Raw genomic sequence first — 12,179 nt, forward strand, 5'->3', positions numbered from 1 at the left:
AAGAAATGTGAGTACTTTTTCCACCACTGCGTGTATGTATGTACGTACAGTATGTGTACATACAGGCACGTGCACGCGGGGGTGTGTGTGTGTGTGTGTGTGTGTGTGTGTGTGTGTGTGTGTGCACGCGCGTGCATGTGTGCGCAGGTGGTCTCAGTCAAACTGTTAGTTCTCCAGACCCCCTGACACCCATTTGGCCCTGGCCTAGAATAACACTCTTCATCAAGTCAGAGAATGGTGACCTCGGTCCTTCAACACTTCTCACACTGCTTAATAGTTTCTCTTAAAGAAACACCCACGACATTTAGAAAAAACGCACGCTTTTGAACGCCTCTACTTTGGATTTCACACATTATGGTCAGGGTTTACGTGTTTATTACACTTTTAACTAAGGGAATAACATCCTGCTATATATATATATATAGCAGGATATATAGATTCTGATATAGCAGAATCTATATAGCTTGTGTCTCCTGAATCCCAACAGTATTCTGAAAAAAGTAGAAACATACTTATTAGTGGTGCTCAATCTTTTTCATCTCAAGGACCCCCACAATGATATGTATTTGGCCGCGGACCCCCATCTCAAAATATTTTGTTCCAGGGACCCCCAGAAGCAAAGATTTGAGTTAAAAATGTTCGCTTTATAAATGTATATATTCAGAGATTTGCACACATTTCAAAAATAGCAGATCTACAAGCTCATAGCGTGGCACTCGGTGCCGCACTATGAGCTTGTATATCTGCTATTTTTGAATAGCCAAAGTGTAAAATAATGCTTTTTTTTAGCTCAAATCAAAAAATGACACAGATGCGTTCCATGTCTTAATGGGTTAATTAAAAAACAACATTTAGGTATCTAACAGTTCAATAAGCTTACATTCCAGGATGACCAGCAAACAAGTTTCAAGGTTTACTTTATAGCCTCGGCAAAGATTAAACCAGTTACTTTATTTCAAACTAAGCATAAAGTAGTCAAACACTGTAGTAGTCACCCTCTGTAAAAGTCGTACTCTCCATATCGCACCACATTCAGTCAGTTAGCCTGAGGATGTGTGTGCGTTTGAAAAGGTCGTTGTATTTGACCAGTTAATGCCTATGGCTTCCACCAGCCTAATAAAAAAGCCCCTCTAGAAGTGTCAGTTAACTAAGGACACACACACACACACACACACACACACACACACACACGCGCACACGCACGCACACGCGCACACACACAGCCGTCAGTTGGGCTAGCTACATCTGGCCTCTGTTTACATTTACATAGAGCAAATGTTGTGACTCCTTTAAATGCCTTTTCTCTTTTCATCCCTCCGTCGGCCTCCCCTCCATCTCTCCCATAGGCCTCACGTCGAGGAAGGGGGCGACGGAGCGTTCGTTTTGTTTTTGTTTTTCGACAAAGACGCGCATTGTGTTATTGCCAGCTGGGGTGACGAGGTGTAACGTGAGCGGGTGTGTATGTTGGCTGTAAGAATTCACCCTCAGTCTCTTTTTTTTTTTCCCCCCGCAAGTTTCTGAGAGGAGAGAGGATAGCACATGCAGACAGACAGAGTCTGAGGAGAAACTGAGGTTTTCCGCTGTACAACGCAATAAAGCATATTCAGTGGTTGTCACAGAGACTATATCGTCTAAACACACGTCCATCTTAGTAGTATCTCGTGAATACACACGCGTATCGTATGTAGGAAAATGTGATGTTTTTGGGAAATAAGTTAAGGAGTTTGTGGGCCATTTTTAAATGAGAAATGGGCTATATTACTAAATGAGCTCTTGCTATGGAGAGCCGCAAGGCATTATGGTCCATTTACAGCCACCAAATGTTCCTTTTGGGGTAACAGAAGCATGCGTTTGCTCATCCATTATCTTCCATTATCCATTATCTCACCATCTTTTCTCAGGAAAAATAATATTTACCACGCTGTCCCTCAAGGGTCTATACTTGGGTTCCCTCCTTTCCCCCCCCTGTACAATACATCAAATCTCTTCATCTAATTGTGAGCTTGTAGATTGGATATTAAATACTCGCGTGTGTGACATTGCCGAGAAGCTAGGATTCATGAGGTTAAACTTGCGCAATTAACTTAAAGTTGACTTCATTTGCAAAGAAACCCAGAGCCTCACTCAGGGCCTTAAAGTCCCAATGTTCTAAGGCCATTATTCCAAGTGACAAACTTATGTGACTTGCACAGGCTCTCACTGGCAGTGATAGATAGCCTAGGGATGCCGGTTTTATTGGCCGTGTGCAATGCAATGCAGTTGATGTTAGGACTGGGTTTTCCTGTTTCCACTGGGAAGGGCCATGCAGTAGTTTTACAAAAATGTATAAATGTACAAGAGCATTGCATCAATGATTAACCCATTAAGACCTGGAGACTCGTCTGTGTCACTTTAGATTTCTTTGGTGCCGCGCTATGAGCTTGTAGATCTGCTATTTTTGAAGATTTTTTTCAAAAAAAAAAATAGGATTTAGATTTTTTTTAAAGAATCGCCTCAGGTCTTAAAGACGGGGTGCTGTGATTTTCAGTGATCCCCCCCCCCAAAAAAAACATAATCATCAGGTATTATGGTTATACTAGGAGGAAGATTTTTTTCAAAAAAGTGTACAGAAATTGTTAAAATTATGTTTTTATGTGAACTGGAGGCGTGTCGCCTCCAGTTCATTAAGTATACCTGGTTTTCACTTTAGCACCTCCTCCTCCTCCTCATGCCCACACCTGTTGTGTTATGATAATGAGGGGGAGGGTATGTTTTTACTATGTCACTAAAGCGCTGTTTCTCTATTGACACGTTTGACCCTCAAGGTTTCAGCCTCCAGGTAGAAACTCCAAATAGTCAGAGAAGACATAAAACACCATAACATGGTTTAGCTGACTCCAGGCTCCACCCCCTTTTGACCTCCAACCTCATTGTGAGCTTGGAGGTCCATTCAGCTGTTCTTATCAATGATGAACAAAACCTCCGAACTCCATTTTTGTTTTGTTTTTTTCATCCCTGAAAAATGAACATTTTGGAGTTAGCTGGTTTAGCTGACTCCAGGCTCCACCCCCTTTTGACCTCCAACCTCATTGTGAGCTTGGAGGTCCATTCAGCTGTTCTTATTAATGATGCACAAAACCTCCTAACTCCATTTTTCCCCCCAGTTTTTTTTTCTTCATTTCCTGAAAAATGAACATTTTGGAGTTAGCTGGTTCCTGCCGGACAGCAGAGATATGACACCTCATGCATTACCTCATGCTGAAGAGGGAAATGCAAGTTGTACCACGGTGCAGTAGTAGACTGTGTTACATCATTTTGTAGTTTACATAAAGAATTCTACTTCAAAATACTCATATCTTTTCCAAAACCGCCTACAGACACACCTTGGATTCCATGTCAGAACCCACTCCCCTCCTCCTTTTTAAATAATGGCACATGATGAAGTGAAAACAGAGAAAGGCTTAATTGCTCCATTTTCGGCCTCAACAAGGTTAGTTTAGATAACCGTCAAATGTGTAGGATAGGCTTAACAAAGGTTTCTGAGTGGTATCGTTAACTGTTCTACCATAAAACCTGATAGCGTAGTCACTTAACAACAAAGCTACACCACCCCCGCCCCCTTTTGCTGTGATAAGGGCTTTGCCTCGAGCTTAAACAGCATTCATATCTGTTCATTTGATGTTATGAGGCCTCCAGGCCTGTTTTCAATTGTATGGTAATTAGGGCACTGCCACAAAGGCCACAAGCATAGGCAGAATTAGCATCTCTGCTACTTGGAAAGGTGTGTCCTCAGACCAGTTCTGTCTGCATGTTCTTGAGGTCTTATCCATATATGAACACTAGTGTCCCTATTTTGGGGCAGACGTTTGCTGAAAATGAGGTGGCATAGTAATTGGCACTGCCTTACAGCAGGTATGGCCCGGGTTTGAACACCGGCAGGGGTGGCTTTTCTGTGGGGAGTTATAGCATGTTCTCCCCATGTTTGTGTTGGGTTTCCTCTGGGTACACCAAAAGACATGTGCATGCTAGGTACTCCTGCCAGTGCACCACGGTACTGTTATTACAACTGGAGTTTCCCCAAGAATAAAGTAAAATCAGAATTCAAATAGCAGGTCTACAAGCTCACAGTGCAACGTGTTGCAAGGTTGTAAATCAGCTATTTTCGGCAAATAGATTTGTTGGGGGGGTTCAGACCAAGCAGAGTTCAAGTTTACTTGTATCGAGGGTTTAAGCCAGGTGTTAATTTTGGCCATATTGCCCTGTAAGAGACGAGCAGCTTTCGCTTCCTTCTATGTGCTTTGAAAGTCATAAATCACAGTTAGGGGCCGGATATCATCATCACGATAATTACATTTATAAGTGCAAGTGAATAACATCACATGTAATCCATTGCTGTACCAACAACTCTTTTGGCGGGAGACAGGAGATAAGCCCTCTGAGCCGGAAGCCATTTCTCTCAATCACTGGATTTGTTTTCATAGGCTCAAAGTGAACGCAACCCCAACAGTCATGATTTTCTTGCATAACCAACCCTTATGTTTTTTTGTTAATTGGAGCCATTAAGGCCTTAATACCTCGGAGGGCATGTCTTTTGTCTAAAAGATCAACCCTGTGTGAAGTTTGGAGGGGCCGTGTGAAGTCGCCGACTGTTATTGCCCCAAACAAGGGCGTTCTGCGAGGCCATTCTGAAGCCCAATTTGCACGTCAAAGAGGCAGAACACAGACTACAGAGCCGGGGAAGGCAGAAGTGGCTTTTTCAACACTTTCTGAGACCAAAGCCTTGTTATCGGACTTGAAAGGTGGCGTGTGTGTGTGTGTGTGTGTGTGTGTGTGTGTGTGTGTGTGTGTGTGTGTGTGTGTGTGTGTGTGTGTGTGTGTGTGTGTGTGTGTGTGTGTGTGTGTGTGTGTGTGTGTGTGTGTGTGTGTGTGTGTGTGTGTGTGTGTGTGTGTGTGTGTGGGGGGGGGGGGATAGGGGTCTCAGAAGAACATGGCTGGTTCGAGATAAGACAGCTACCGCTGACGGCGGGAGATACACGCGGAGAACAGAAAAACTCTCTTATCAGCTTGTAAAGAGAGGAGAAAAGGCTTAGTTTGAAAGGCTACTGAGAGTGCTTTAGCTTTTGAGAGGCTGCTTGGATGTGTGTGTGTGTGTGTTCAAGACTAGAATAAAGATGATTTATGCTCTTTAACCACATGAACCCTAGCTAGAGCCCCTATTCTGGGCAGGTCATAATAGGCGAGCGTTCAAGCAAAAACATCAGATCTACAAGCTCACAACGCAAAGATCAGGTCATATCTGCGAAGAGATTTGGTATGGGGCGGGCGGGCAGTGAGCCTAGTATCAACTCCGGTCATACAAAGAAATTATTGACATATTTAATAATGTTATATGTAAACATAGCACAAATAGCTGATCTACAAGCTTACAACGCGTCACGAAGTGAAGCGTTGTAAGCTTGTAGATCTGCTATTTATGCTTTCTTTTTTATATTTGAAAATGTGTGAACATTTTCCAACATGGAAACGATTTTGACGATGATGCAGAAATAATTGCGATTATCATAAATGAATTGCGATTAGACGATTATGTAATAATTGTGACAGGCCTACCCCTTTTTTATAGGGTATTATTTGTAGAGTTGTTTTGGTATGAAAGCTAGCGTACACCTATGTGTGTGCAGATTGTTTGTCAAGTTGGTAACAAGAGAGGTTATTTGGGATAATCTTTCATGACTAGATCCCAAATGTATGGACCATCTGCCCGCTCTGTACCCACAGAAAAAAAACCTATGTCCTCCCAGAAAAACACATTCAGAAGCATCATGCCCTCTATGCCCGGGCATACGTTACATACTGTTACGTCACTCCTATATCACTCTGATCCAGGGTATTATCACAGAGACATAGGGACTAATCTGTTCATTCACTGGCATCGTGTTATGACACGTGGGCTACTTGATTCAGACAAAGACGCGGTTGGTTGCCCGTCGCGGTGGTTGGGAGAGGAGACAAAATGTACAAGTTTACTGGCTCATCCCAGAACACACAAGCCAACCAACCAACTGCCAGATCTCTGGATCTCCCAAATGATCGCTGTTTTACCTGCCAAACATGGCCAATGGGGGTAGAGTAGACCAGTGGTTCTCTAAAAGTGGGGTCCAGGGGGTCTTTATGAGGGTCCCCAGCTAAATTAGTTAACGTAGCATCAAAATCAGTTTAACCACTTCGACCATTTATACATCAGCTATACGTCGCATCGTGACTTTTGTGTTTGTAGAGCTTGTAGATCTGCTATTTTCAAAAGATCTTGAAAATGTTTGAAAAAACGTTTTAGTAACACAAATCTTGTATCGGGGCGGGGGTCCCTGATAGTGTTGATTTTGACAGGAAATCTTTATTCAGTTTTTTTGAAAAAAAAACTGAATCAAATTCCGTTTAGTTTTAGTGATCTGAAATGTTTTACTTAGTCCAGTTTTAGTTGACTAAATATCATTATAGTCGACTAAATCTACAGTTGATTTAGTCGACTAAAATGTATTTCGGCGGTGCCTTGATGGCGTCGTAATGGCTGATTTTACACTTGGTTGCATGCTGAAAATAGCAGATCTGCAAGCTCACTGTGAGCTTGTAGATCTGCTATTTTCAGAGCACAACCAAACATAAAATGACTTGTCTTTTAGTTCTACTGGATCTCTTCTCCTCTAGTCCCTCACTAACGTTTTAGTCTAGTTTTTATTTGTTGATGAAATTGTCAATATGTTTAGTCTTAGTTTTAGTCATCATAGCTTAGTTTTTATTTCGTTTTTATTTCGTTTTCGTCCGTGAAAAAAGGCAGTCGACGAACATTTTTCGTCAGTTTTAGTCAACGAAATCAACACGGGTCCCTGAGACAAAATATATTCAGATGGGGGTCCGCGGCCAAACACATGAAAAGGTTTGAGAACCACTGGAGTCGACAAACCTGATTACAGTGAAGAGACCTTTCAATGACCTGTCCCCGATCAAAGCAGGAGAACTAGCGACATGTGCCCTGGTAAACCTCTCGGTGCACTGCTCTTTGTTCCATGACATGGTAGAATGCACCCTTAACGAGGGGCCATGGGTCATAGATATGTGCAGATTTACACGCAGCATGACAGGTGGACAGATTGGTATACCCTGGCCAGAGATAACAGACTTTTTAATGGTAGCGCAGGCCTTTTAACCTGACGTGCCTATGGCAAATGTGAAAAACGCCATTGTAAAAGACTAGATCTCATCATATGCGACGGTTCAACTTAAAGGGATAGTTCACCCAAAACATAACTTTTTTTCTATCGATTAGTCACCACATGGAGACTTGAATCCATCCCTTTGTTTTTGTCGCATTCCTAAGCCAATACTTTGATGACCGGCGGAGCGGTAGGCAGCGGTTCCGGTAGGAGACACAAAGGAGACTCTTTGTGTCCCTATCCCTTTAAAAACGACAGTCTGTAAGTTGTTATGTTAAGTTGAACTACAATTAAGATGGCGGTGCATCTAGTGTCCAATCCTGTGCTGCTTCAAATGACTTTATTGACATTGGCAACCAGTAGGTTGTCCTATACCTGACACCATAAATGTCTCAGTGTAAGAGTTGAGACCACCTCCACCTTGATCTATGGCCCAAATGATATACGGATTCTCTAGATTGCAGAGATCTGATTTTATCCATTTTGTTTTCTAAATATACCTGTTTTTCTCTCCTGAACAGCGCCCGTGTGCCATGAACCTGGAGCGCTTGGAGAGGGGGGATCGTCTGCTGCCCCGAGGCCTAGAGATGGAGCCTCGCGCCGGGGGAAAGATGGGGAAGATCTCCCTGGGCTTCCAGAGAAGCTCCACGTCGGACGATGACTCTGGCTGTGCCCTGGAGGAGTACGCCTGGGTACCTCCCGGACTCAGACCCGAACAGGTAGGAACCCTGGGCCTATATCGATTATCACTGTTCATGTATGTCACTGAAGACACCATAACCAATGGAAGACACCATAACCACCATAACCAATGCGTCGCATTGTGAGCTTGTAGATCGGCTATTTTCAAATGGCCAAAATGTATATAGGGCTGAAGTGGTTAATGTATGTTTTGTAATAATAATCAAAATCTACAAAGTACAATATTTACCTCTGAGATGTGGTGGAGTAGAAGTAAAAGTACTGAAAATGGGAAAAACATACCTCAAAATTATACTCAAGTACAGTGCTTGAGTAAATGTACTTAGTTACTTTTACACCACTGCAAGTTGTGAGCTTGTAGAGTATTCCAGAAGCATTCTGGCTCCTTTAAACAGATGCTGTCAAATATGTAATTTGTACCCTCTCAGAGTTAAATCAATACTCTTCAGTATTTCAGTGGGTTTACATTGTTGACGCACACAGGCAGGCAGTGGTTACGATGGCTCTCGTTTCCTGCATGCTGATACCGTGTCATCCAGTCCATAGTAGGCAGATTCGATTTCTGGCCGCGGACGTTAATCACTTATCTATGCGTGGCGGGGTTCAGCCGAGGTAACGCACGGCGACGGCGCGTCAACGTGCGTCATACATGTCATGCAAGAGGATTAGCGACGGCTATACATCTGCTGTCACATGGGAACAAGAGCATGTGTGGGGTTGTGCATGTGAGCACATGTATGTCCAACACCACTCGATGACCACCCGAGGCCGTTCCATATCCTCGCAGAAACCTTGTATCTCCATATATATATATATATATATATATATTTTTTTTTTTTTTTAATTTTTTTTAAAGATATTTGTACATTTGAAAACTTGTGAAATGGGACATTCTGCATAATGAGTACTTTTGGTACATTAAGTACATTTTGATACCAATACTTTTGTACTTTTACTCAAGTAATTTTTGAAATCCGGAACTACTTGTAACGGAGTATTTCTACATTGCAGTATTGATACTTTTACTTAAGTAACACATTTGAGTACTTTTTCCACCACTGCTGCCGAGACCATTCAGCTCAGGGAAACATCATCGACTGTTTACCAGTGTCCGTTTGTTCCGTGTCCTCGTTGTATGGTCTCAGATGATGCAGTTGACTGGATTGCAATTGACAGTGTTTTACCCCATATTTGCATTTTTGGACGACATGAGAAACTGGTCCATTTTTATCCCAGAAACAAATACTGTATCAGTCGTCATGTCAGTGTTTGGCCGAATAACCGAATCCCCGCCCCCTTGAACGTTGTATCTGCTGTTTTCGACATGGGACACCATCCGTATAAATCAGGCTTTACTCCCCATTTCTCAGTCATCAGCTCTGGTGTTCTGGCACAGAAAACATTTTAGCAAACCTTAAACAAGCCAGATCAGACCTTTCATCTTCAATAAAAAGGCAGGATGTCACGTTTACATGCACACATTGAGTCAGGGGCCTTTAGACGCATGCACGCACGCACACACACATGCATGGATGGATGGTATACACTCCTTTGCACATGTGCACAGAACTACACACACACACACACACACACACACACACACACGCATACGCTGACATTCATAAACCTTCAAACGTCCATAAAACAGCTGCCACGGTGAAGTTCTTGTAAGTCACCGTTTCTCCATATTAGCCTGCTTTAAAAGAAGAAAAACAACATCTCCCCCATGCTTGTTATGTTAAAATACCGTTCACGGTTTTTCACCACAATTGGAGGCAGTCTCTGGCTGGGGGCGTACAGAGTTATTTGCTCCAGCATGACACCCATGATAGGAGCAGCATGTTCGCTTAATCCTTTATGTTAAGAGGGTTGGTGTTGCAACATCAGCAGAATGTTAGCTGCTGAGTTTTTAGCCTTGGGCCGGTGTGATTTCCAGTCCTTTGTGAGAGTGTGTGCGTGTGTGCGCGTGCGTGCGTGTGTGTGTGTAGGGCCATTAAGCTTTTATTCTTTTTCTTTACTGCTCGACTCCTTCTGTCTGCAAACAGACATGTCCTCTCGTCTGCAGGCTATGTGGCACTTGTCCAACTCTCTCTCTCTCTCTCTCTCTCTCTTTCTGTCTCTCCGTCTATGTCTCTCCTCCGCTTTCCATTTGCATCAGTGTGCGGTGAAACAGTTAAACCGAGAGGGTGGTCTTTTTTTTTGTTTGTTTTGTCTATGGTCATCGGCACCGAACTGCATTCATAAAGAAATAGAGATTCCATATGGTCTTCACCACGTTGTCTTTACCTAGTGTTTTTCTTTCAAACGCCACCATTGAAAGAGCTACAAGGGTTCTTTGTTGCATCTTTTGTCAGGGTTCTGTGCTTGAGGAAAAACATTCAATGTCAAACACTTGTGCAAACTAAACAAGACGGCATTTAATAAAGGCGCGACTTCATGTGGCCAGTCTATGACATCTCTCTGACTTATGACTTCATATTTGGGCAAGGTTTCAGGCTCATTCGGCATTGACGTTCATTATGAAATTAAAGTTGTAAAAAATATATATATAAAACGGATGAGAAAACAAAAATGAGGGGAGGTACTTCCGCCGCATATACTGGCAGCGTGCAAGACATTTGGCGGTCCCATGGTTTGCAGGATTTGACCCGGAGATACTCACAGACAAGTCTCGTACACAGACTCACAGACAGACCCATTTCTAGACATCCTACATAGCCCACGCTGTAAAGCAGTTGTTCTCAAAGTGCGGTCGTCCGGGGACCCCCAGGGTTCCTTGAGGGGGTTCCAAACACACTTTTACAGGTCTGTAACTCTCAGGAGTTATGGGGGTCCTTGGAATTAATTAAGGTTTGAGAACCACTGCCGTAAAGGACTACCTGATTGGTTTGTGTTCATGGAGAAATGGGGTTGCCAGATCTGCTTATTATAATTTCCCCGCAAGATTTTATTTGAAAATAGACGATCTACAAGCTCACAACGCGTCGCGTTGTGAGCTTGTAGATCGGCTATTTTCAAATAGCTGATGTATATGTTAAAGTGCTCGTGTGGCCCATAGTCGCTTCTTTTGGGCCGGTTTCCCTAGATCTGGTTGCTTGTTTCTCTCTCAGAATCTGGCAACACTGGCCTTGTGTTGTGTTGTGCTCTGGATCAGGGCATTGGAGACGTGTGTTAAAGGACAGGAAGTCACATGAACTGGGCGAGTACTTGTCACACACATTAGACAACCAAGCAACCGCTGTGTGGCCTGACCGGACCACTGTTGAGTCCTTCTAACTCACTTAAAGAGGAAAAACATCATAAGACTCATGGTGAAAATTAGATTTTCTCTGTGCAGGGTCTTCATCGGTTTGTATAATAGCCTGTATTCATTACTATTAGAGTCTCTTCATCTCATGTTCAATCGTATGATCTCATTTTTCATTGGTAAGTTGATTTGTAGTGAAAAGTTCATTTCTAAAACGATATATATCCGTTGAAAAAGAAGGGGGGGGGGAAAAATCTCAAGTTCACAATGCGTCGCAATACTTGTTCACCTATCATGACATGCCCAAAGTAGGGATGCTGGGATTGAAGTGGTGAAAATTACATACTATTTAAGAATATTAATGTTTGCTGTTACTTTTGAAACTCAGTCTTTGTGTCTGTCTGTCTGTCTGTCCGTCCGTCCTCAGGTCCAGATGTATTTTTCCTGTCTGCCAGAGGACAAGGTGCCATACGTCAACAGTCCAGGAGAGAATCACCGAATCAGACAGCTCCTGTACCAGCTGCCCCCACACGACAACGAGGTAGAGAGACCGAGAGAGGTGTGTGTGTGTGTGTGTGTGTGTGTGTGTGTGTGTGTGTGTGTGTCCATGTGTGAGAAATACTGATAGGAGAGAGAGGTTTATGTCGTTCATGCTAATGAAGCACATCAAATTGAACTGAGCCTAATGAAGTGCGCAGAACAGTGATCTGTAATACTGGGTGTATAGCTGCGTTGGAGAGAGAGATATCATGACCAGCACAGTGTTGCTGACCACCCTCCCCAAGAGTCCCTCTGGCCAAACGTTTTAGTGACAATAGAGAACAATTAAAACCAGCTAAGCCCGACTCGTCCCGTGCACTATCTTTACGGTGTGTAAACCCATGTAGTCTTTGTGAAACACCATTGTCCTGATTCTCTTTGTTAGCCGAGTTTACATTAGGAGATAGTGTGTGCGCGCGCGCGCGTGTGTGTGTGTGCGTGTGTGCGTGTGTGTGTGTGTGTGTGTGTGTGTGTGTTCTGCAAACACACACGCACACATA

At 43.2% G+C, this 12,179-nt stretch overlaps 2 protein-coding genes across 3 annotated transcripts in view; one reads left to right on the forward strand and one right to left on the reverse strand.

Moving 5' to 3' along the window:
* The window catches only part of LOC311039496 (prickle-like protein 1), a 64,678-nt gene that overhangs the window by 32,236 nt on the left and 20,263 nt on the right, over positions 1-12,179 (forward strand). For both annotated transcript variants that reach the window (XM_084049417.1, XM_084049416.1), the window contains exons 2-3: positions 7,712-7,909; positions 11,567-11,680. In XM_084049417.1, the coding sequence (XP_083905543.1) occupies positions 7,724-7,909; positions 11,567-11,680 (300 nt within the window). In that variant the 5' untranslated portion in view covers positions 7,712-7,723. The remainder of the gene's footprint in view (positions 1-7,711; positions 7,910-11,566; positions 11,681-12,179) is intronic.
* The window catches only part of sema3aa (sema domain, immunoglobulin domain (Ig), short basic domain, secreted, (semaphorin) 3Aa), an 818,452-nt gene that overhangs the window by 1,678 nt on the left and 804,595 nt on the right, over positions 1-12,179 (reverse strand). The gene's annotated exons all lie outside the window — the stretch shown is intronic.

The sequence above is a fragment of the Gymnoscopelus microlampas genome (assembly GCF_963454915.1).
Source record: "Gymnoscopelus microlampas genome assembly, chromosome: 23".
In the NCBI taxonomy this organism is placed as follows: domain Eukaryota; kingdom Metazoa; phylum Chordata; class Actinopteri; order Myctophiformes; family Myctophidae; genus Gymnoscopelus; species Gymnoscopelus microlampas.